This window comes from Chelonia mydas, chromosome 22 (genome assembly GCF_015237465.2).
Source record: "Chelonia mydas isolate rCheMyd1 chromosome 22, rCheMyd1.pri.v2, whole genome shotgun sequence".
Classification (NCBI taxonomy): domain Eukaryota; kingdom Metazoa; phylum Chordata; order Testudines; family Cheloniidae; genus Chelonia; species Chelonia mydas.
Genome location: NC_051262.2, coordinates 16332940 through 16359289, shown reverse-complemented (window position 1 = coordinate 16359289; position 26350 = coordinate 16332940). Strand labels below are relative to the sequence as shown.

Sequence of the window (26350 nt, the reverse complement as noted above, 5' to 3'; positions counted from 1 at the left end):
TGTGATTGGAGATAAGGAGTGAGCATTGATTGTCTTGTACAGGCACCTAGCACGTGGTGAAAAAAAATAAATGCCTGTCACATATTCATCATGAGTATTTTTAATGAATCCTGGGGGGGACATCCTTTCTTGTGGGGATTTGATTACTTGTATTGATATTTTTTTAATTGTTTTACAAATCTGAGATGATTTAGGATTGGCACGGAGAGATTGACAACACCTAGGGTCAGAGAAATTATTCCAAATACCTCTTCAAAATGGTGGCAGGATTTGAACATGGCTCTCCTGAAAGCCCTCGTCACTCCCTCACTGAGCACTGTGAAACTACACGCAGAAGGCATGAGGCAATTTTTCAATCTATTAAAATTTACCTTTTTCTTACAAGTTAAATAAAGAGAAAAATATGAAATGTTAAGAGTAAATTGTGTCCTTGTGTTGCTGCTTGTCAACCTTTTGTTAAATTGTAGTGCACAGAAATAAACTTTATTCTGAGGTTTCATCAGAAGCATGTATAGTCCCATCGTTTCCAAGTTATGTTTGGACTCTCTAGCCTTAGTGCTAACCTTTATGCATATGCTGTCGTTAGCTTCCTTGATGCCTTTCTGCTATATTTTCTAGACATTCGTTGATACCTCCCTTTCTCACCTCTAGTTCAATAGCATTCTTTTTAGTCATTATCTATATATCTACATCTCTTACATTTTCCCATCATTAAGTTTAATTCAGCACATCTTGCCAATCAAAAAGTTGAAAGTTTTTTCCAGTATGTGCTTGCTTTTATGTCATCAACAAGTGAAACCACTTATTATTGGTCCTTTTGTCCGAAATGTTTGTACAGTTTTGAAAGCAGATGAGAGATCAGGAGGGACTTCAATTGGAATTTCTCTTTTAGGCAGATATCCTCTCAAGTTCCGTTTTATGTACTTTTTACTGCTTAGCTTCTGCTCTAATTTTCCTTAGGATTCCTTCTGCTTATTTTGTGATCTGACAGAACTTGCATCATTTATGAGGAAAATTAGAAATTTAGAACGCAACGGTTTTATTTCAGCTGTGTTCCCCAGGATTCTCTAAAACTCAAACCAAATATCGCTGCATGTATATGATATGTTGGCTCCTGTCCATTAAAGAGAGAGGGGTTTTTGTGCAGCTGACTTGTAAAAAATTACCAGACTCACAGAGAAGGGATTGCATGAAGGATTTTTCTTCAGTCTCTGGACTTTTACAGCATCACCTACTGCAGTTTACGAAAATAAGTGTATCACTGATTAGCAGCAATTTGTCCTCTTATTATCTATATTTTTAAAAATGTTTTAAAGAGAATTGCTTTGTGAGAACAGTCTTTCAATATTCATGCTTTGAGAGAGTGGGAGTCAATCTTGTAACATTTTATGTAGTCATCCCAAGGCCAAGAAGTTAAGTGCTAATTTCATTTTCTCTGATCAGAGTACTTGGCTGTGTTTTAATACAATGGCCTATTCTTTTGTTATCTGCAAAATACTCTTTCTGCTTAAATTTCATTGAAGAGTTCTGGTATCAATCTGTTGCCACATTGTAATCTGGATTCTGGTTTACTGTGGTAGCTCTCTTTTATTGCAGATTCAAAAGGAGGGGCTTCTCCAAAGCATATGGAGAGCATTGTTCAGTAGCAGGCTAACTGGGGGTGTGAGTTCACAGACTTGGTAAATGTCCACCATGGAAATAAAGCTGATCTCCTGAGGCTAAGCATGCTGAGTATTAAAGAATGAAGGGAGTAGTAAACAAGGTATTTAATATTCGGTACAGTTTCTCCCTAGTCTTGATGTGCATAATTGGGTCCTAGATAAATTACAGGAATAAAAAAAAAGAGTATCCAGTGTAAAAGAGCTCATTTACATACAAGTATATTCTCCATACAATGCACAAGCAGAGAGTTCTTGTCCACCTGCTAAATAAACTTCAACAAAAAAGGTTGGAGTTTGTGACGAAGTGGGACTGTTCTTAATGTTTCCTCTGAATAGTGTGGGGGTGACTCAGTTCCCCTATGAAGTTCTTAAGTATCTAGGTGGTGGGGTAAGGGTGTATGATCATTGCGGAGCCCTGGAGGGCAGGTGTGTGCAGGAGTCTGGACACACAGAATGGCCAACACCCTGTTTCCTGGCAACTGATGGCCTGAGCTCTTCCGCCCTGCAAGGTGAGAGCTAAAGGGTTGGAGAACAAAGGAATCAGGTGACCTCCTGGCCCGGGAGAGGAACAAAGCCCAGAGGAGGAGGGGCTGGAGGGACTTTCAGTTTGGGGCTGGCTGGGACATGGAGTGAAGGGCAGACGTGGTTGTCTGGCTCACTGCCCCCCAAAATGGACCCAGCTGAGGGGTCCTGTTCTCTGCACCTGCAAGCTCTGTGTTAGACCATGTTCCTGTCGTCTAATAAACCTCCGTTTTACTGGCTGGCTGAGAGTCACGTCTGACTGCAAAGTTGGGGTGCAGGACCCTCTGGCTTCCCCAGGAGCCCCGCCTGGGTGGACTCGCTGTGGGAAGCACACGGAGGGGCAGAGGATGCTGAATGCTCCGAGGTCAGATCCAGGAAGGTGGAAGCTGTGTGAGCTGTGTGTCCTGCAGACAGGCTGCTCACAGAAAGGCGACTGCCCCAGAGTCCTGACTGGCTTCATGGGGAGCAGTTCCAGAGCATCACCCAGGGACTCCGTGACAGAGTTTGAAATAAAAGTCCTGATCTGGAGTAGCTAATCACTTTGGCTTGTGGAGTTTTTAATAAAATTTACTGGAAGAAGGCTTGTCTTCAAAAATGCAAAAGTACATCCAGAAGGCCTACATGCAGTACAGCCAATTCCTCGTGCAATACAAGGTTACCATTATAATTAAGCCACCCTGCGTCTTTGAGAAGTGTACACACTTTATCTAAAATAGCCATGCTGCATGTGGATGAAAGAGTTAATTGTTAAAGTATTTTGTGCTTTATTTCTATTTTTTATAGTAGAGCTTTATAGTTCCAATATTTCCATGGCAAATAAAGCTGTTATCATCTGTGGCACATTTTGAACATTGTAGCTCCTAGGGGTTCAGGACCTTTATGGAGTTGAGGACCCACAACAGCACAAAGGTAATAATTGTCATTTGTTACCTGAAGAATAAAGTTATGACCATAGCTACAGGTCCTCAGAGGGTGTTCCCACCTTGGGAGCATATGTGGTGAAAGGGGCTTCAACCCATAGCTTTGGGATCATTGGAAGGAATCTATCGTTGATGGAATTTGAGCTCCAGCTCTTTTTGGTCTCTTACATAACCCAGCTAAAGGCAATCATTGTTTCTCACCAAGAAAAAGTGTGTTGATAGTCTTCAAAACAAGGAGTAAAGTTATGTAATTTTTTAGCTGGCTATCTGTTCCAGTTCTATAAAGAAGAAATCTGCAGCTTCTGTGATTTCACTACTTGGTCTCTTGCTTACCAGTCATAAGCACATGTGTACCATGTATGGATATAGTGGTACTTTGCAAGGCTCATGAATGATGGAATAAGTATAATTTTGGCATAAATGGAGTTGCCCAGTGGGATTAATTTCAGATCAATTAGATTACAATTGAAAATATTTGTAGAACAACATGCAGATTAGAACAATAGAGATTGTGTTTCGGGTGGTGTGTCCAGGCATTAAAATTAACTTGTTAACAGTTCATAGTTACTTGATGTTTACTGAATGTTTTTATCGGGTTTGCTTGTTGGTACAGAACATTCTGACTGACATGATATATCCATCAGATTTTATTTATTGACCTCCTTTTAGTCCTGCAAAGGATAAAATACAAAAGGCTTTGGTAATATTATTTATGTTAGTTGAGCAATTTCTATATACACTTCTGCTGCACATCTGATTGCATTATTGTGTTTAGTGGCTGCCTAATTGCCTGTGCAGGTTTTCCTGACTGGAAATGATCAAGACTCTGTTGTGCATGTGAACTGTCCTATGTGAGTGGGGCAGTCACTAAATGGCTTGTGATAGCCCTCACTTTTCCATTCTACACCCCTGGAATCTCCAGTCCAGTTTATTTCATTACATTTAAGAGTTGTCCAATTTTCTCCCGTGTACCCGTTATTCACAGTTTTTTAATGTTGCTAAGTATCATTCAATTGGAAAGAATATTTGGCCTGCTGGAGGGAAAAATATGGTGCACTCTTAGTACATAAAATCTATAGATAATTTAAGACAGAGAAAGGTAAATTTAGTTTTCAGACTTTTAAAGAAATGCTTTTCTGTTCCCTTCTTTATGCATCTCAGTCAACTACCCTTGACTTTTTTCTAAAACCATCCTTGTTATCACAGCCAATGTCAGTGCTGTAGGACTTGGCCACCCTTACTTTCATGCACGTTGATGTGATGAAGTGTGTGTTAATGAAGACTTACCATGATCTCCTTACCACTTCAGCTTGGACCTGCTAAAGGCTCCCATCCTCGAAGGCAGGGGTTTAGTATAACCTAGTTGTGTAGTTTGAGATTAAATTTAAAAAGATCAGTAATGTAATGAACTATGCAATCTATAGGTTCTTTAATTGCCTTTCAAGAGATTCTTAAAAACTATTGCTTTATCATAAAACAGTACAATTATTGCTGTATTTTCCTCAAAAATATGTAAGTTGCTGCGATTCTCAGATATTTTAAAAAAAAAAAAAAAGGCGGGGCGGGGAGGAGAAATGGCCAACGGAAGTATCGCTGATTGTATAAAGCTTCCCCAAATCCCCGAGACTGAAGTGAAAGCTGTAGGTGAAGAGGTGGGAATGCCTGATACTGTAGGGCTTTCTCATGTGTGGCTGTTGTGAACATGGGCACTTCATACCACAATTGATTTCCTTTCAGCAACATTAACGAGAACAGGCAGTATTTTGTGTTGCAATTCTCCTCACAATAATTCCAGCACTTTTGCCGTTCTAGTATCCGAGTAGTCCAGTCACGTTTTCTTAAATCATTCAGTGGGCTTGGTTCCCTCACCTCCATCCCAACAACAACAGAAAGTGATTGTCATGGGTTTCTCAAAATTTTGCTGGATACATTTGAATCTTTAGAGTTGTTAGAGCTGCAGATAGCTTTTTTGATGAGCAAGAATTCCCATCAGTTTTCCTCTTTCTACTTTTGGTTGGAGGGTGGGGGGAGACTTTTTAACTAAGTGTTTCCAGAATCTTTCTAATATAATTACAATATACTATAGAAGTAAGCTCTTCCATTTCCCTTCTTGTTCCTCCTCCTTTAGTGTATTTTAAAATACCAGTACTAGAAAGCGGCTGAAAAGCAAACACAATCAAATTTGAATGAACTAAAAATTGGGCACCAGGTTTTCACACCACTTGAAGAGGAAATCCCAGGGTTGCTGTATTCTTGGAAGCGCTTTGCAATTTTCGGTGACTTGGTTTGTCTCCTTAGCACCAAGATCTGCACATGTGGTCCCGGGAAATGTCTTGCATGCGTTAATAGGTCCTGATATTTTTCTCCTCACAGCTTTGTTTTATCGTCTGTGCTGTCAGTTCATTTCTCCATTTCACTCTCTTGTGTAGCTCTCATACTCTTTTGATTTCCAGGGAATTAACAGGTAGACCTCGTGCCATCAACTGCGTGTCTCACGATGCCGCTACCACTTGTTTTTTAGGAGCCAATCTGTGCCACAGTGCTTGGCTTCTTACTGTGATGTAGGGCTGAGATGAAGACTTGGTCCCCTAGAGTCAATCTCCTTTTGCTCCCTTCCCTCTTTCCCCCACTTTGGCATGTGTTCCTTGCATCTCTGCCAACCAGGGGTTCATTTAAAAATATTTCATTCTGTGCGAGTGGGATAATTTAGCAGATGTTTAGCGTCTAGGAGCAAGAGAATTTGCCTTCTCCTTCCTTGCCCAGCTCTTTCCTTGGAGTCACATTTTTATATCTAGATGAAATTATCCACCGGCTGCTTATAGAGCAGCCCTTGCCAATGCATACAGCAGAAGGGGCCGCCTTGATTTTTAGAAAAGCAGCTGCCCCTTCTCCACTCTAACCACCCACAGAGCTCTCCCAGTTATTCTAGTCTAATTTAGTGGTGTTCATTAGAGTTGAATGACATGTCATTATTTTTCTTCCCCAGGATCCCCCTTTCAAATGTTGTCCAGTGGACAACTGTATACGTGTACAGCAATAAAATTATTGCCCAGGTAACTCTAGTTATGAATTGTCTAATGCCACAGAAACTAAGCCAATCTCATGCAATAATACCCTCTTCATACTCAAGAGGGAATAGTTTGCTTCGGCATGCAGGTCCACCACAGCTTGTACTTGATCTATTCTACATGAATCCTGCTGACATAATTTAAAAACTTGGCAGTACAATATTTAATCTCTTTCTTTCCTTTCTTTTTAAGGTGGTGGACAGAACTTGGTTACTGAAGATGTGACGGTAGTGGAGGGAGAAGTTGCCACCATCAGTTGTCGAGTCAAAAACAGTGATGACTCAGTGATTCAGCTACTGAATCCCAATAGACAGACGATTTATTTCAAAGACTTCAGGCGTAAGTTTCCGTCCCTGTGTTATTTGGTAGCAACTGACCCCCACCCTCCTGGCAGTCTGGATAAAGAGATTGCAAATGCCTCTTTTTTTAATTTAGTGTTAGGCACTTAAAGTTGAGTTGTTTCTTCAGAGCACAGATGACAGACAATCATAATCTTTCTCCTTAATGGACACCTTGCTGGTCCCTTTTAAAAGTCAGACTGTTTTACTTTGCAATAGGAATTGATTGTAGTAATTCAGGGTGAATTGCAACTGAGCGCCAAATATTCAGCTGACCCAAACAAATTGAATGGAGTAATGCAGGAGAATACAGTGTTCTGAGAAGTAATATGTTTGGTCTGAAGATTGACATGTTCAGGATAATCTGTCCCCTTTAAAGCCAAAACAAAATCTGTCACTATGGTGCCCAGTGCAGGAGGATGACTTTATTTCCTGTTCAGACAATACTGTGAGGATAACAATTGAAATGAGACTATTTAAATTATTCAGTCTAATGGCTGCTCTTGGAATTGGACAGGATGGACCAGGACTACTTGTGCTCGTTGTGTACACACAACAAAGCGGGTCTCTGCTCCAAAATTGCTTACAATCTAAGTAACTAATTGGGTGGGATGAACTCAGAGATTGTGATTTACTGGTATTGCAATAGCATCTAAGGATCCAGATCAGGGTTCCCATTTTGCTAGGTATTTCACAGACCCTGCCCCAAAATTGGCACTCGAGAAAGACCATCAGTAAGTCTTAGTTGAAATATTTGTCAGTGCTGTCAAAATTCCCAAAGGGATTTCAGCAGTAATTACTTGTGTAAGAAAATCTAAATCTTAAATTCTTTGCCCTGATTCTTATCTCAGCTTCTTGCCGGTTCTAATCCACTCATGGTATCAATCCTGCACTCTGCTTTAAGCCACAAAATAACCCCCTGAATTGTTTTTATGGCAGCCTTCTGACCAAAAACATTGCTGCATCTTCTGAAAATAAAAGCTAGACACATCAGTAGTTTGTATGGAGAATTTGTATTGATTAGTTATATTGATCTGACCACATGAGTATTGTTTAAACCCAAATTGAAATGCAAGGAGCTGGAATAATGTGGAACACGTAGGAGTTTTGTTTAGGCACCATTACTACTCTTTCAGGCTTCTGGCTTTGCCATGTTTTTGTGGGAGGAAACGTACTATCTGTCTTGTTCATCACAATCACTCATGATCTGTTTGTTCCACAGCTTTGAAGGACAGCAGGTTTCAGTTAGTGAATTTCTCGAACAGTGAACTCAGAGTGTCATTGACAAATGTCTCCATTTCTGATGAAGGAAGATATTTCTGCCAGCTTTACACCGATCCCCCACAGGAAATTTATACCACTATGACTGTGCTTGGTAAGTGCCGGGCAGTAAACTCTAACTCTTCAGTTAATGTGGAGGAATGAAGGGGAGGGGAAAGGGAATCAGCACATGTTTTTTGGAAACTATTTGGTAGCAATTCCAGCCACCAAAAGTTGCTGAAACTGAATCATATTCTTAAGACTTGATTTATAGAGCCACACGCACTCTGAGATTTCAGTAAAAATCAACTTTTTTTAATCCCAAAGAGCTCTTTCACTAAAGACCAGCTGCCTTTATGGATCTATTGAGTCTGGGACTCGAAACTGCAATCACAAGATTCTGAAGGTGACTAGCAAAGATCAACCTAAATTTTCAAGTGAGCCACTTGCCACATGGAATGTCATAGCTGTTAACTTCTAGTTGTGTTAGCTAAGTGAGGAAGAGACTGGCTGTGTGCTTCTACCCAATAGAATTTCTTTGTAATCACTCTGCATGCTCTTCTTTCTAAGTAATATCCTGTTTGTAGTGGAGAAGCCGAGTGTTTGTTTTTCCTGCAGCGTTTCAGTTTCGTGAAAAACGTACAGGTTTAGGAGCCAGACGCTCCTGAATTTTAAGCCTGGCTCTGCCTGTCACTGACTCACTTGGCCAGGTCACTTAAATTCCCTAGGTCAGTGTCTCCATTTGGGAAGTGTGGGACAATACCTGCCTTGCTGGGGCTGCATGACGATGAATCACTGCATTGGCTGGAGTAAGTCTGACACTGTTGCCTTGGAGTGGATGTCTGGGGATTGGCAAACACCTACAAGGGGAAGAAAGTCAGCTGGCTTTAGTAATCCTGCCAACTAACCTCACAAACTTTCCTAGACCACATGCCTTTCATCTTTAAGGTAGCAAAGTATATGTGTGTGTCACACTTCAGCAGGAGGGTGGGGTTGTGGTCATAGATTCTTTACATTCAGTGAGGAGAAAAAGGGAAGGAATAAGATTTAAGTATATTATTTATCTAAAATTAGGGTGTATATTAATTATGGTTCCCCTCAGTGGCCATATTGGGACTCTTGGTCTGCCTATCAACAGGAATTCCTACTCGCTCCTAACCTTTCTTGTTGGGAACCACTGGGGTAGGCAGGCCCATATTTCATTTGTTCCTCATCTACTGCTTCAACTGCAGAAGGAAACCTTTGAGGAGCAATAGGCCAAAGCAGACAAGGAGGGTGCTCTTCAAACTGTTTCCTCATCTTTCCCAGATGAAGCTGTTATGTCCCCTCCACCTTCTCTGGCTTCAGACAGTTTCAGGAGCTAACAAAACATGTTGTGGAGTCATTGCATATTCCCCTAGAGGAGGTTTGAGAGTCACAGCACAAGCACTTGGACGTTTTGCAAATGACACTTTCTGCTCAAGTGGCCCTGCCCATAAATGAGGCTTTCCTGGATCCTGCCAGGACCATCTGGCAGACCCCAGCAATGGTATTGCCCATGTGCAAACATTCTGATAAGAAGTATTCTGTCCCAGCCAAGAACTGTGAATATTTATTTTTAAATCCTTTGCCTAATTCCCTGGCTGTTGAAGTGGTGAACGTGGCAGACAGCACCACTCTAAATTAACCCTATATGGCAGGGACCAAAATCGTCTTGACCTTGAATCATTCGTCTGCAACCCCAGAGTTTAGAAATGCCAATTACCAAGCTCTTATGGCAAAATAGTCACACCAGTTATTCCAAATTCCACATTTATTAAACACCTTCCAGCAGAACATTGCGAGCAGTTCCACACTGCCATAGGTGAAGGTCAGCTACTGACTAGAACCTCATTACAGGCCTCCTTAGATGCAGTTGACACTGCAGCTTGCTCTATCTCCAGGGCAGTCACCGTACATTGGGCATGCTGGCTCCAGTTCTATGGGTTACCTGGAGAGTTTCAAAGTACTGTTGAGGACTGCCCCTTTGATGGACTGAAACTCTCTTTGCTGAAACCACAGGAGAATCACTGATCACTTCGGGTCCCAAAAAAGAACGAAGGGTGGAGACCAATTCTAGATCTGACTCCTACACAACTTTTCTGAAAATACAAAAATGCAGAATGGTGACTTTTTTGCAGCTGTAATTCCACCAGTGGAATTTGATTTTCAGCCTCAACCTTCAGGACCTTATGCTTTCATGCCACAATTTGTCCTTTTCACAAGAGATTATTTTGGTTTCTGGTCAGTCAAGATCACATCCAGAACTGGATACTTCTAGTCAGCCTTTTCTCTGCTTTGAGAGTGTTCTTGAAGGTTTTGACAGTGGTCACCAACTACCTTTTATTTATTGGAGACAATGGTTTTTCCATGCCTTGATTGGCTGCTCAAGGGGCAGACTTGCAAAGATGTTCTCTCTGCCGTAAACTCACCGCTGTCCATGCCTCCCAGGTTAGGTCTCCAGCTCAACATAAAAATGTCTACTTTGACCTCTGTAGAAAGGAGAGAACCAAGTCATTTAGCAAGTCTCCCAGGCAGTTCAATTGCTGACCTGTTCAAGGGAGCTACTGTCTCCATTCAGAGTCTGTCCAGGTGGATATCTGGATGTATTATTCATTGTTGTTAATTTGCCAATACACAAGCTCCTCCCAAGGTGTTCGCCTGTTTCACTAGATTTCTTGTCAATGTCTATGGTGCTGTTTAAAGATGTTCCCATTGTTGGGATCTGCAAGGCTGCAATTTGGACTTTAATGCATAACTTTTCCAAACACAATGTGATGGGTCATTCTTCTAGATCAGATGCTGCCCTGGGGAATGTGGTCTTGCCTTCGGTGAAGACTCCCTCCTCATGATGAAGCTCCCTCCTCATGATGAAGATACTGCTCGGAAGTCACCTGAAGTGGAGCACCCATAGGGATGCTAGTTGAAGGAGTCGTCCAGTAATTGGAGTTCTTCAAGATGTCCCCCTATGGGTGCTCCACTTCCCTCCCTACTGCTTTGGAGTTTCCTCTGTGGGAGTTTGTGGTGGTGAAGGAACTGAAGGTGGTTCACTTGGGCAGATCTACATATCATTTAGTATGGGGCACAAGGTTGTATAGGGCGCATGTGCAGGTCAAACAGGCATTGCTACCAAAAATCTCTGCTCAAAGTCTCAGTGTCCAGTTGAGGATGGGGACAGTGGCGTAAACTGGCATGTGGTCTGCCAGCATCACAATAATAAATGAAGAATAAAATCTGGTTTACTGTCTGTGGTGTTCTTTAAGGAAAGTACTGTGTACGTTATGCAGTTGTTAAACCTCTTTTTGTGCTTCAAGATGCTTATGCCTCTGCACGTTTTAGTTGCTTGATGTTTAAGCAAAACCTTAAGCATAATTATAATGCAAAGTGAGGGATTTCTGTTAACTTTTGTCTGAGCTGATTTAACAGCCACTATTTTATGTATTATTTTGTATGTATAAACTTGAGATCTTTCATCTGACATTTTGTGTGTGCTCGTTTGCTTAGGAATTATCCATTTTGGAGTGTTGCGGTTCACTTTTTCTACTCAGAATTGTCTTGGTGAAAATGTACTTTACTGAATTCTCCTTTTTTCATCCTATATCTCATGGTTTGCAAGACGATATAGATGCAGTTATAAGGTTAATATAGTTACAGATAATAGTAGCTAATACTATTACAGCCGTGTCTAAAGATTAGTGCTGGCTTTTAAGCTCCTGTTAATAAGAGAACCTGAATCGTAGTGGAAGAGCTTAAATGTAAGATCTCACTCACTGATTAGTTGTAAGTTTGGTTGTTTTTCTCATATTTAATGAGATTCTGTTCTGTCTTAGTGTTTAAACTGTGGAAACAATGTTTATAATCCGCCCTAGTATGGATCTCAGGTTTATCCACAGCCTTCAAGTTGTACTTCAGTTTTCTGATGTTCAGCCGAATAGGATGGTGTTTTTGTCCCCTTCAGTTTCTCTCCTGTTGGTACCTGTTTACATGTATTGAGTTAGTTAATGTACATTCACTCATTGCTAAGAGGTGCATCAGAAGTAGTGGTACCTGTTTAATGGGCCTATAAGCAAGTATTCTGTGCCTTCTGTAACAGGCTAGAAAAATAATGTAGTTGTTCTCATTAAGTATAGATATAGATTTACCCAATGGATTAGAACACATGAAAATCTGAAATATATGGTCTGTTTTACTCATCTTGGAGAAAAGCTAAAACTGACTAGTCCTTCGATCATCTGGATGATATTTATACATATTTGTTCTTCATCAGATTGAAAATGTCTGAGTCATATTTCAACCATACAATTGCTTAATCATAGTGATGAGAACAAAAAATGTTGAGTTATCTTCGGAAATAATCAATTTAAATTCTTTACTTAAAGGCCTAACAGGGATGGAATTGTGTGTATTCATGTTTCTCTCATTACTGACTTTTTCATCTTGTTCCTTTTTCAGCAGTTTTAAACTTGTTTTTATCCTGTCTATGGATTGCATGCTACTGTGGTGGTGGTCTCCCGTAGGTATTACCCTGTTCCTAAATATTATTGGATTGTTTTTCACTGATGATGATTACAGCCCTCTGGCTTTGTAGCTCACAGTAGTGTTGTCTCTAGCAGGTACTTGCCTTAAAGAGAGGAAAACTCTCAGCTTGCAGTAATTGCAATGTGAAGCAGTTATCTTTGTTGAGATCCAAAGTTGTTTCCACATCTCTTCATCAAATTTGGGATTGCATTTGCCTTTTGGTTTATTTTGATGGGAGATGCATTGGCAATTGGAGGCTGTGACATTTTATTCTGGTCCCAGTCTTGATGGCTTTTTTTAAGAGGTCTAAATGTGTTTGATCTTTGCTGGTCATCTTCCACATCTTGAGCCTGAGGCTTGAAACTGAAGAGCAGATAAGAAAACTTTTACCTATTTAACCTACTATTTAGGTACGGTACTGTTAAATGTATTTTTTCTGTTTCCCTTCTCCTCATTACTGACTGTAAAATGCAAGCTGTATTCTTTGTGTGATATCACATCCATGTAGCATGAAAGAGAGCAAACAATTTACAAGGGACCGTGCTCAGCTGGGAGGGACTATAGAAAATGTGAGAATTTAATAAGCAATAGTTGATAAAGCTCAAAGCTAGGCTAAAAACATTTAACACAACTATTAGGAACCTGTGTGTTAAGGGACAATAGTACAAATAATCATTTGATAAATTAAGAGATCTGATAAGTCCAGGTGCCTACCTTTCCCAAAAAGAATCCAGCTGTTTTCCATCATTGAGTAACGTGTTGATGCGTTCTTGGGTATACACCAGTTAAAGATCAAAATGTACTGACCTTGTTCTGATTTTTATTTTTGGTTTTAGTCCCACCACGCAATTTGATGATTGATATCCAGAAAGACATTGCCACTGAAGGAGAGGAGATAGAGTTGAACTGCACTGCCATGGCCAGCAGACCAGCCACCACAATCAGATGGTTCAAAGGGAACAAGGAGCTACCGGGTAGATTTATCTTCTAAAGCCGCACAGCTTGATAGATAACTGAAGTGGTTAAATTAGACCTTCTAAATATAATATTATGGAGACAGAGAATAGAAACACTTGTTTAAAAAAAAAAAAAAAAAAAATAGAGCCATGTCAGTGGTAAAATGTATGGGCAGATTTAAATGACAAATGCACCTTAACAGTAAAGGACTTTTACTCCTGTGTTGTCCTTTAGTTACCTGCCAGAATCCGAGTTCAGGGTTCTGGCGTTGCTCTTCAGCTGCTGATGTCCTCAGTGATCCCTCGAGGTGTGCAGGGAAGGTAGCTCTTTGCCCTGATTTAGGGGTCAGTGTGATGGCATCGAGTGAGGTAATAAAGCGTTTCAGTGCACTTTTATATCTAGCTCAGTTCTTCCTGTGGGATTGGGTAGATGTTCATATAAAAATGAGTTTTTTCTACTCTGTAAAGTCTAGTGCTCATGGAATTTGTACAGATAAGTCACAACACTGATTGCATATTGTGTGCTGTTTAAGTCTGTGTGCACATGGCATCACCTCTCATTTTGTCCCATCTGAGATAATAACAGCTCTTTACAGAAGTCCGATACAGCCCTTCAAATCTAACGCTCTGCAAGGACAGGATAAAGTCCTCCGGACAGAGGACATACATCCCTTCCCTCCTACAGGCATCTCAGCACAATGACACACACTGAACTTATGCTGGTAATAGTGGAAGGCAAAGCTGCTGCCACGTGTAGCATCCCACAGAACCAACTGCTTTCCGGCACCTGTTGTCATCTAAATGACGCATGCATCTTCAAACGACCTCCTCCTTGGTTTCTTTTGCTTTCTGTAGGGCCCCAGTACAACAGTATTTGGCCACTTGTGCTTGCCCTGTCCAGCTCCTTTATTAAGCTTTCTCGCTTCAGCAATTGAATTCCAACCGCCCTGTATCTTTGAAGACTGCCGAGCAAGTAGTCGCTTCTTGAAATACCAGATCACCCTGCTGATTCTTTGGCACAGTGGGGTTTTCAAAAATAGGGAAACTGAAATAGTTTTCTTTGTTCTTGATTTTACACTGACTCGGATGGAGAGAGAACCAGGAGCCTCTTTGATTATGCAGTCTTTCCTCTAAACATAACAGGTTGTTGTTTTTAACAGTTGTCAATGTGTTTTACCTATGTATTATCCACAGGAGCTGTTTTGTGGGCTTGAAGGGGAAGTCTCTCTTGTAGGTTTCCCTCTTAGCCGTTTTATCGCCATGATTTGAACCATAAAAATGCAGTTGATACACACGTTTAAGAGGCATTGGTTTCTGGTCAGCAAGAGTGTGCTGAGTTCATGGAAAACCTCATTAGTGTCATCATTTAACCGTGAGCCGCCTTTTTCCTGTTCTGTGTGTTCTGGGGAGTCTTGCCCTGCAATATACTTCACTCCAACCCGCTGCTATGGTATTTTCAATGGATCTTCTACAGTGCCACTGTTTAAATATTTTAATTACTGTTTTTAATTATGTTAATCCGTTTACTCTCTTTCCCTCCTAATAGCTGATGATGGGTTTTCATCTCCATAGCATCTGAATTCCAGGATGCTTTCCAAAAAAAAACAAAAAAAAAACCCCAAGCTTTTAAATCAGTGGAGCTGTAAGCATCCTGGCACTTTTAATCCTTATGACAGCACACTGTATATTGTAAGTTTTAATGACTTTGGTAGGAGGGATAGTATTACCCACGGGACACCTCCCTGCCCTTAGCAGTCAATGCTATAGAGATGAAAGTTGGAAATTTAGGGGCACGTCTTCCCAGCACCTCTTTTGTCTACCATGGTGATGCCAGTGAGATGATGACAACGTGACGCCATGAATATGCTCTCCCGTGATTATTCTGTGTTCTCTCCCTCATCTGTCTGGCAGGCAAATCTGAAGTGGAGCAATGGTCTGATATGTTCACTGTGACTAGTCAGCTTTTGCTGACCGTGGGGCGCGAGGACGATGGGGTCCCTGTCATCTGTCTGGTAGATCACCCCGCTGTCAAAGACTTACAGACGCAGCGCTACCTAGAAGTAATGTGTGAGTACTAGAGCTTTCTGTTCTTCTAATGTAGAATGTTCCTCATTTAAACAGAAGTTTGAAACCATTCATTATGTAATTAGATTTTATTACAGTGTAGATAGGGTTTATAAATGTTGAAATCAAAGTATTGAGTATTGTTTAATGGCTTAAACAATGACGACGACTTGCAGTTTTGCTGTGATGCCAAATTCCTAGTTTTATTCTCTCCACATAGAATAACTTGCTTTACCCAGATTTAGCACCTTGAAGGGTTAATAGCTAGGCCTTGTGATTTTGTCAAAGCAGATTAATTTTAATTTTAAATCCTAACTTTTTTAACAATGCATGTATTTCTTTAAAAGTTAGCATCACTGCAGAGCTCCATTTAAAGTAACTTACTGCAATTCTCCATTGGTAAATGAACTGAGAGACCCATGCTGCGATGCAAGAGAGACTTTCATAATGCATATAATGGGAAGTATAGTACAGTAGTTCTTTTCTAAATTAGAGCTGCAGAAATATGTTTTAAAATAGTGGAACCTTTAAGGTAAAGGTCAAGTAAAAGCAGCCTGCTAAAGCAAGCTAATCTTAAGGTTTAATGCTTCCAACTATATTCAGGATGAAAGCTAGGTGGAACATTTCACTTAGTTCTCCATGAACTGCCATTTATATACATCATATGAGTGATGTACATAAATAGAAAGAAGAAGATTTCTGAAAATACTCATGGGGCAATCCACAGCAGAGGTGGCTCATGTTCATATTAGTGACGCAGAACACAGTCATGTTAGTGTCACTGTGTCATGTTATCAAGTGGAATATGGCTTTTGAAATCAGAAATGCAAACAAATCTGACATTGGGGTGACTGCCTCAGCACGAGAGAACAACCAAGTGGTGAGATGCTAAGATGACACACATCTTTCTTTTGTAGGTTCATCTCAACCGTAACATTATATAAAAGGAGTGGAGGGTTGTTAATTTTTCATCTATTTCATTATGTAGCTTCATTAAGAGCATTCTGCTTACAATTTTCATATCACGGAAACTAGCATGAAGTAATGTCCCTATAATAGGGAAAACAAAAATGATCAGATACTACCTAAATTGGCAGATACTAGATTTCTTGTGACTGTGCTAATGTGTAATTCATTTATGCAAACGTAATGCCCATTAACATTTCTTGTAGAGCTCCATTAGCTTTAATAATACATTAGCACCTTTGTGAGGCTTGATCAACTACTTAACAGGGGAAAAAATCCCATCTCTCAGCTGATACAGGAAAATTGAAATCCTGTTTAAAAAAAACCTTGTTTATAAAGGGGTCAGATTAGTAGTTTAAGGCTTCCCTGTGGATATTTCTGTGTAATGCATACCTTTTGGTACAATAGAAATGGGTCAGTCTTTTTAACAGAGCATGCAGTAGAGTTCCTCCTACATATGTCTATGAAAGAGAAAATAAATCTCTTTTCTGAATCCTTTAGGTTGCAGCTTGTAAAAGGCGCCAAACAGAATGATGACAAATCACATTTACAGTGTGGTTATCTGACGGTCCTGGGGGACATCCAGAACCTCGACTGTATTGGTTTTATCTGTTGCAAAGGGCATTTTTTCCACTTATCGCTAATTTTAGGCCTGCCTTTGGGTGTCTCTTCGGGAGGGAGAGGTGTTACTCAGTGCTTAGCACAAGTTTTTTGGAATGCACTTAATGCAGAGCTTTCTGCAAGCGGACGGGGAAACCATGTGAAATGGTCTTGTTGACTAGCGTGTTTGTCTTCACGTTCTGAAATTAACCTGGAGCTTGTGAAAGGCACTGGACGAATAGCGCTGCCAACGAGCATTGCTTTTTGATCCACGGAACGAACAAACAGCCCAGGGATCTGCACAGTAAGTGTCCTAACAGTCTCTTCTCTCCCTCTATCAATCTGTCAGCTCTCTCCTGATGTTGAGGGGAGTTTGGTCTCCATGACGCATCAATTCCTGGCCTTCCTTCTGAACCGTTGTAGTGGTGTAATGGAGACTTACATAGTCAGAGGACACTGAATTGTACTTATGTATAAGCTATGTTGTGATAAGTGGGCCTACAAATGTGCCCTAATTGTACGCTCGTCTGTGAAAATTATATGAAGGTTTATAAGAGATCATAATAACCTAAAGAATAAATGTTGATGTGAGAAGAAGCAAAAGTGAGACAGAGACTGAATTAGTTCAAACAGCAAGGCCTACTAATGTAACTCAAGGACTGTGCTAAGATCATGCCTGGTAACCAAGAGAAGTGTGGAACCAGAAATCAGTCACAGAATATCAGGGTTGGAAGGGACCTCAGGAGGTCATCTAGTCCAACCCCCTGCTCAAAGCAGGACCAATCTCCAATTTTTGCCCCAGATCCCTAAATGGCCCCCTCAAGGATTGAACTCTCAACTCTGGGTTTAGCAGGCCAATGCTCAAACCACTGAGCTATCCCTCCCCCAAGTCAGTGAACCAAAATTGGTGTGCTGGAAACTAGGGCTAATTGGTGGACAAAATAATGATGGGGTGGCGTATTCCACATATCGCTCCTTTTGCAGGTCCTTAAAGAGATTTTTGGGGAGAAAAATTGGCTATTGGAGTAAGCTTCACCCTCATGACGGCTACCCCACTATCGCTTGGGACCCTGGGCCTTTGTCATCCCAATCCTGAAAGATACCCTGATTTGCCGGGGCCAGAGAAGGGACCTAGATGTCATGCCCAACCCCACTGTCTCCAGCTGACTTCCAAACACCATCTGGATGAAAGAGAATCAGACATCATAACAGTTCAACCCCATCTCCACTAACTTTTTTTCTCTTTTCCCCAAAAGAACAGATTTTTACCATCTTCGATACCATCTAAGGCTGTGTCTACACTTCCCCTTTTGTCAGCCAAACTTCTGTTGCTCATGGGTCCCGCTGACAGAGCAACAGCCACTCATTGCAGGTGGTTTAATTATGTCATCGGGCAAGATCTCTCCTGTTGGCAAAGAGCCGCTACATGAGAGATGCTACAGCTGTGCTGCTGAAAACCCGCTAGTATAGGCATAGATTAAGAGACTGTCAAACAAGGGATTTTATTTTTCCTTCTAAAAATCTCTCTCCAGCTAAAGGGAAGGGGACAGAACAAGGGATGTGGTTAAAATGACAGCCTTATTTAATACTTGACATTTAAAACGCTTTAACATTTTGTTTAACACTGTTTACTGTTGGACAGCGACTGAGTTATGACAACACCTTTGGTCCATATACTCAATCTGAATGAATATAAAAGCCACCAAAGAACCATCACGTGGAAAGGGCTTCCAGTCAGTACCAGCCTGTTTTGGATATGACCTGGAGTCCAAGGCGTGAAAGATTCTATTGGCCAATTCTTATCCCTGGAGCCAGTCTCCTATCTATTTTTTTTCCAAACTTTGTTTTTGAAGACAGTATGGTCAGTGGATTCACTGCAGGCCTAGGGAGAAAGGAAGGAATTGATGGTATCAAAACTCTGGCAGCACACATCTAAGGGGATTCCAGGCAGTTCTGTTTATAGACCACTGGGAATTCTGCATATAGACCACTGGAAGAGAAGGGAGCCAGTGTGATCTGATGGCAGAAGTAGGGATCAGAAGATGAGGAGTGGCTGTGGCCGCTGCTATTGGGGAGGCTGAGCACCAAAAAGAATCCACAGTGCTGCCATATCTAGTCTGGGTCCTGCAGGCTACTCTTCTGGCTAGGCACAGACCATGTCATAGAACCATATGGGAGTGCTGGCCTGGACCTCTGTAGTGTTATGGGGAGACCTTGCCTGACCCATAGCACTGCAGGCTTCTGTCTCCTGAGTCTCAAAGCTACTACGTGTAGGAAGAAGCTACTTTCCCTTGGTGGCCTTTTTTTAATAGATCAGATTCACACTAGCTCCAGGCAACAGTGAAGAGGCAGCTGGAGCATTTACTTACTTCCACGTTCCTCTCTGTGAATCAGTTTTCTTGTCCCTAAAATGGGAATAATACTAACCTTCCTCAGTAAAGCCCTTTGCAATCTCCAGAGGGGGAAGTGTGATATAAAAACTAAGTGTTATTGTTCCACGTAGTTTCTCCTCACTGTGCGTGAAGCATGCAATTCAGTGCTTTGTTTGCCCATTACCCAAAGAGCGGCTGCATAAGGGGGAGGAAAATCCACTTGTCTTCTCTGACTGAAGTGTAGATCAGAGCTTCCTCTGACCCAGGGCCAGCCTTTTAAAGAAATTATACTCCTAAAATCAGGCATAATTGTCACTTTCTCAATAGCTTTTTAGAGCTGGGATTTGCAATCAGAGCGAAGTAGCCCTCCAAATTGTTGTTTCATGCACTTCAGCTGACCACTTTGTTACCTCCAGCTTTATAGCATGCCGAATCTCCAAGCAAGTGGCAATTAATATTTGCACACAGTGCTGTGTCAAAACATGTGTTTACGTAGTTGTGTTGCTGAGCCCAGAGAGGCATAATTTGAAAGAGGGTTGGTTGCGTTTAAAAAAAGAAGTGATTGCATTTGTCGTTGCACAGTGCCGTCTTGATCTTGTCCTTCCATCCATACAGCACACCATGCCCGTGTCTTTGGAATGTCAGCTACTGACGCTATACGCGTAGCCCCAGTAGACAGTTTTCCCAAGGTGTCATATACCTCAGTGCTCTTAGTCTGTCAGACTCAAGAAAGGTATTGAAAGTAGAAAGTATTAGCAGGGAACCTTTAAATGATGGATCCAGCTTTCGAGCTAATATTTATTGGTTTAAAGTTCAGAATATGCAGGTACATCATAAGGCTAGTTGCAAAACAAACACAAAAAAACCAACACGAACCACAAAGCCTGGAATCTGGGGGAGAGGAAATGGTTGTCATCCTACTAAACAAAACCCACAAAAGAGAGCAAAGGCTGAATGAACTCGGCGTAATCTGGGCCTTATGAAGGGTAGTCTTGAAACAGAAGTAGTGCTTTCAGATGTTCTCCTACATATTTCATAGTAATTTTTCAAGAAAAATGTACTTGGAATATTCCCTACACGGTTAATAGCAGCTGTGATAATGTTTTTTCTCTCATGCTCTTGAAAGAGACCTCGCCACAGAATAAACAACATGTGTATGGTGCAAATGCTAATGATCAAAGAGAAGACTAGTCTGGGGTAGCCATCAAAAGAAGCCAACTGATTGCAGAAAAGTCCAAGTAACTTTCCCCAATAAACAAGTTCCTCCTGTTGTCCCCTCAGATGGTATAAATTACCACTATAAAATAGCCAGGGTAAAATTTCCTTTTTAAGAATTTGGACCCTAAAGGTAGGGTTTTCAAACTCTCCTTGAAAAGAAAAGGAGTACTTGTGGCACCTTAGAGACTAACAAATTTATTTGAGCATAAGCTTTCGTGAGCTACAGCTCACTTCATCGGATGTATCTGATGAAGTGAGCTGTAGCTCACAAAAGCTTATGCTCAAATAAATTTGTTAGTCTCTAAGGTGCCACAAGTACTCCTTTTCTTTTTGCGAATACAGACTAACACGGCTGCTACTCTGAAAACTCTCCTTGGTGATTTAAGAGCTCAATTCTCATTGAAAGGCAATAGCACTCCTGCTTCTAATTCATGCAGGTGCTTTTGAGAACGCTACACTTAAATATATATCTATTCCATTAGAAATATATTTTCAGCTGCTAAGAAAAAGAAATCATTCGCTGGAAATTGAGGTACAAGATGTCAGCCTGCAAAGTGACCTGTTACAATGAGTTTTATAAACAATTCATTTGTACGTTTTCTTGTGTGTTACAGTTCAAAGAATTTAAAGATTTCAGCTTTTTTCATTTACCAACCACTCCGAATTGCTAACTTTTTGAAATGGCTCTTAGCCATATTCCCTTGGGCTGAGTTCTCTCCATATCTCCTAAAATAAGCCGGGGTGGGGAGTCGGTGCTCTAAGAGACAATGGATTCCATCTTAGGCTCTGACTTCACTGACCAGAAAGGCGTGTGTGCAGCTGTGTTAGCTGTAAAAGCAAAACAGTGGAAACAAGTAGAGTTTTACTGTCGGGTAAATTAGGCAAGGTCAGCCACATCCCCTGACCTTTGCCTCGCCTATGTCAGGGTAAAAAATTCAGATGCCTTGTCTCCACTAGGATTTTATAGTAAGCTAGCGAATGAGCATCCGTTATCTCACCTGAGGGAAGGGATGGAGAGGGAGACGTTTGTGTCAGGGAAGGCACAGCCTCAGGTGATGTGGGAAGTGGAGTTGATGTCTGTCTGCTTAGAACTATGCCTTAACATGATTCTGGGGGAGCGTGTTGTGGCAGCGGCCAAACTTATGTGAGAGAGAAAAGATCCCCTAACTGCTCATGGTTACCATCAGAAATTCCAGGGCACTTTTCATTAGAATAAGGCTAGTGCCCTAGCCACATTCCATTGTGACGTTAATGTTCTGCTCACCTAACGTTCCCCTGTGGTCTCAATAGGCAGAAAGGTCCTTATCCTTCACTCCCCTGCCAGTAAGCCTACTCATGCAGAGTTGCAGGAAACAACATGCACTTCTGGTGTTTTCCAAGTCCTTTGGGTGTGCAGTAGAACCTCAGGAATTTCTCTCTCTCTATTCCACAAGCCCCATAATGACCCCATGCACAATGGGGTCTGACACCATTTCTTAGCAAAGATTTAGTAAGGCTGTTGCTCATGATGCTTAATGTGGTTTTTCCATTGTTACCTGGTCCTCTGCTAGTTTGTAAGCATCTTGTCATGTTCTGAGACTGTAAACTCTTAGGGACAAGCACGGTCTTTTATTGTATTTTTGTATGTGCTAAGGATAGCTAGCACAGTAGGACCCTGCTCCCTATTTTGGATGAATAGAGCCTTTATGATATCTGATATGAGAAAGACTTAATAGAAAAATGCTACAATCACTTTACTATGGTACTTTGAAGTGTGCAAAGTAATTAAAAGTGAGCTACACGTTCTCAAATAAATGAACTCTGAGCTTGGTTTTTGCCACTCGTATGTTGAGTAGTAGCTCACCCTACTCATGAAGTAAGCTAATAGTATCGTGAGTAAAGGGTGGCAAAGTCTGGTCCTTTCTGAACTTTTGAGATAAATGCTGCTATATGAATGTAGGAGATATTATTGAAATGAAATCTCTGCAAACAAGCATGCCATAATGTCTTGATGATGTTTTTAAAAGCAAAACTGAGTATGACAAATGGCAACTGTGTACAGTAACAATAACTCTTTCATGCTTGATGAATAGTCACACTAGCAAATGTGATACAATATGCTGCATGGTATTAGTTCAGACATCTCCAATGGTTTTTGAGTAGCTGTCTCTTTTAGAATTCGTTATTGCATGAGCGGCGGATGCGTGTTTGTTACATATAATTTTTAGAAAGGAAACAGCAACAAAATAAGTTAAAAGATCATTAAGGAGTTGATATGAGCAAAATACCCCCAGAAAAATGTGTTAAAGATTAATCTTCATGTCTTTGTGGTACTTTTCCTTTGCTTGTTATAGCACTGGAAATGGATGACAAAGTATAAGCCTTAACGCTGTATTTTTCCTCTTGTGGGTTTAAATCCTAATTAATTGAACATAGATTTTTATGTCTACATGCATGTTTATAAAAATATTTACCCATGGAAACTGTTATGATCTCTTGTTATGCCAAGAGAATCTGTTGTTCCCAATTATGCTAAAAATCAGCCATATATGTATGCTTTCATACTTTCAGTAATCTTTGTTTCTGGTGAGTACAAATATTAATTGCATGGTATGCAGTGAAGTGATTAACATCAATGTAATTTATCATCGGGAGATTTCTGAACATAAATAAATGAGTTGTTTTGTTCAGTGAGGTGTTGACCCCTTCAGTATCTGAGACTTATGTTTTTTTATTGTAAATATGAAAGGCACCACAATCAGCCAAGTGTTGAGTTATTTGATTTTCTGGGGCATTAGTCACTCTTGTTTGTGACATTTCCCAGTTGTGTGCTCGTTTGCAAGCTCATTAATAAGGTTTTCTCAGAGGAATGTTGTTGAGGATGAAGAACATACAGTAGGGCCTGGGTTTGATAGTTTCACTCTGAGGCTCGGCAAGCATACAGCAGCAGTGTGCAGTTAGATGTTTAAAACAGGAAATAATTCTGCACAAAATCTTTGAATTCAAAGGCTTCTTCTTGTCAGTCTGACTTAGACCAAAGCCTTGTATTTTTAAAATTAAAAATAAACCATTTTGCTACATATGGCCCCCAGAAACCAGATAACTAACCATTTCTTTGTATATGTCTATGATTTTGGTGGCTGTACTTCTGTTATGTTAAGTTTGGCTGTAGCAGGATGTATAATTGGTGGCAAAGGTTGCAGGGTTCACCGTCTGAGGAGAAGTGCCTCTAACAGTGTAACTGGCTGCGTAACAAGAGCAGCGTGCTATATATTAAATAAAAGAAAACTAATCTCAATAACATCAAGGTGGCAGCACTTAATCTGGACATTCAGACTAAAGGTTAGACACTATATGATGAAAGCATGTCATTGTGTAAAAAAGAATAAGAAAAGGCAGGAATGAGAACTGGCACATCTTAACTTTAATATTTCTTTACTATTACAAGTTAAATGCTTAAATCTTCTCTTTATGTTTCAGGGACGACTTTTTAAATATCTGTTTGAGATCAGAAGGGCTCCTTTAGACACATTGTGTGTCAGTCGACCATTTAACTGTTAGTTTAAAGATGAGGTCTATCGATCTGACAGTTGTTTGTTTGATAATCCCATGTTGATATTCAACCATTATATGGACCATAACATTGATACGGATGTGTGCTGCTAAGATAATAAAAGGAAAGACCTATTAGACTTTTCAGTCCCTACCCATTCCACTATGAAATATAATCCCCTGAGAAGAGGACACAGCTGACTTTAGGATAAAGATGACACTTACATATACATAGTAGCCAATATTCAAATATTGATGCTTCTGACATTTTTGAGAAATATATTCCTTGAGGGCCTATCCCTGGGTCTTAATCTATAGTCTAGATTTATGCACTAATTGCATCTGCAAAGCTTCATGTTAAAATGCCAACTGAATTTATTGCTTTTTCTGTTTGCATTTTTACCCTTTAACTCAAAAGTTGTGTTCTTATAATTAACTTAAATAGACATGTTTTCCCTCTAACTTAAATATTTTTTTCTGACTAATTTTGCTTTTTCTGGAGTTAATATGTGCAGTCTGATACAGAAACTGGTAAAAATCACAGCTCTTTGACCAATTTCCTTGTTAATTTTAATTTAGACAATATATCATGCCTATTTCAGTAAAACACAGCACAAAAACCGTAGATTAAGGAGATGAGAATACATATAAAACTTTCACAGGCCTCAGAGGATATTGGAAGGAGTATTGTGAAGTACATCTTGGATGATTTTTAAACTAACATAAAGGAAGGTAGACAGGCATTCTACTTCTTCAGCTGAAAATATTTTCTCCTGAGGAAACAGTGTCTCCTAGATCAGCAGAGAGATTAAAACTAGGGATTAACACAATCAGAAAAATGTTAAGACTTTAAAAACTCAAAACTTAAGCAAGTTAATTTTTAATTGAGTTATTAGAAGATTCAGTTTCCTAATTTTCTCAGCTGGCAAAAGATTTGGCATTTAAAAAGCATTTCATACTTGAAATCAAGAAACAAAATATTTCATGCTGTATTAATGAACATGTAGAGCTAGATAAAGTCTCATTTTCTCAGCACCAATGCAAGTTTTCTCTCTGGTCCATGCATGCCCAACTTGGGTTACAAACTCCTTTAGCTTGTACTGGAAATGTTGTATGCAGTGCTGTAGCTATGGTGTCCCAGGATATTAGAGACAAGGTGGGTGAGGTAATATCTTTTATTGCACCAACTTCTGTTGGTGTGAGAGAGACAAGCTTTCATGTTTACACAGAGGTAGTTGTCTTCTGGAAATGTTGACATGGCTTGTGCAGCAGCAGAGATTCTGCAGCGATACTGATATATCTGCTCTCTTGCATGAATAGAATAGCCTTGAGTGCTAGGTTTTACTGAAAGCGGCCCGTTGATATACTTTCTTGGTCTATCTGTTTATATAGAGACACACCATGAATTGTAGTGTGTTTTAAACAGCCCGTTTGTTCATTTGGTTGATTTTGAAGACAGTAATGTGCAAAGAAAACCTTCAGTCTGATGGGTTGTATCAGCCATGAGGATCATTAGTTTGTTGCTTTTTCCAGGTAGGAAAAGTCAGAAGTGGGCTGAGTTATGAAAAAGCTCTTGAGTTTAAAAAACATTTCACATGTTGTTGTTGTTGTTGTTGTAGGAGTAGTATTAATGACTCTGGTCCAACACAGTCAGTGTGTATTTAAAGTGGATGGTCCTGCAGGGGCAGCTGTTGTATGCCCCATATCACTTACACTGGGCTTCTTGAAGAGCTATGCGCTATTAGAGTGTGATGAATCAAATCGGGTATGATTGACACAGCCCCAAAGAGCATTGTCTGTACTTTGAGCATAATGCAATTTTCTCTCTCACTGCCGCTTGTGATCACTCTTATGGACAGTGAAATTACTGGTTTCAGAGTAACAGCCGTGTTAGTCTGTATTCGCAAAAAGAAAAGGAGTACTTGTGGCACCTTAGAGACTAACCAATTTATTTGAGCATGAGCTTTCGTGAGCTACAGCTCACTTCATCGGATGCATACTGTACATGGCCACCCAAATTAAATGTATTGCACAGCACTCCCCCATTCTATATGCGCTGATTGTATTTCTAAGGGGGTGTCTGAGTGTGATCACACTCTGTCTCCTATTTGGGGTTCAGCAAGAAAACAAAATTAGCAGCTCAGCATTTTACTCCTATTTAAAAATGTCAATTGCCTTTAGCGCCATTGGCCGAAGTTTACGTCCTTGTTGACTGCTGAGTCCAAATAGCAAACGAGCCACAGAGGTTTGAGCTATTCTCTTGCATCCAAGGGGAGGGCTGTCTCCAGCTCAGGGGCACGTGGGAGGATGAGGAGGAAGGAATCTTGCTCTACTGCTA

General features: G+C 40.5%; 1 protein-coding gene across 6 annotated transcripts in view; it reads left to right on the top strand.

Moving 5' to 3' along the window:
• Nucleotides 1-26350, top strand: part of CADM1 (cell adhesion molecule 1) — a 285124-nt gene that overhangs the window by 200627 nt on the left and 58147 nt on the right. For all 6 annotated transcript variants that reach the window (XM_043533905.1, XM_037882219.2, XM_037882222.2 and 3 more), the window contains exons 2-5: nucleotides 6364-6510; nucleotides 7732-7884; nucleotides 13142-13279; nucleotides 15173-15328. In XM_043533905.1, the coding sequence (XP_043389840.1) occupies nucleotides 6364-6510; nucleotides 7732-7884; nucleotides 13142-13279; nucleotides 15173-15328 (594 nt within the window). The remainder of the gene's footprint in view (nucleotides 1-6363; nucleotides 6511-7731; nucleotides 7885-13141; nucleotides 13280-15172; nucleotides 15329-26350) is intronic.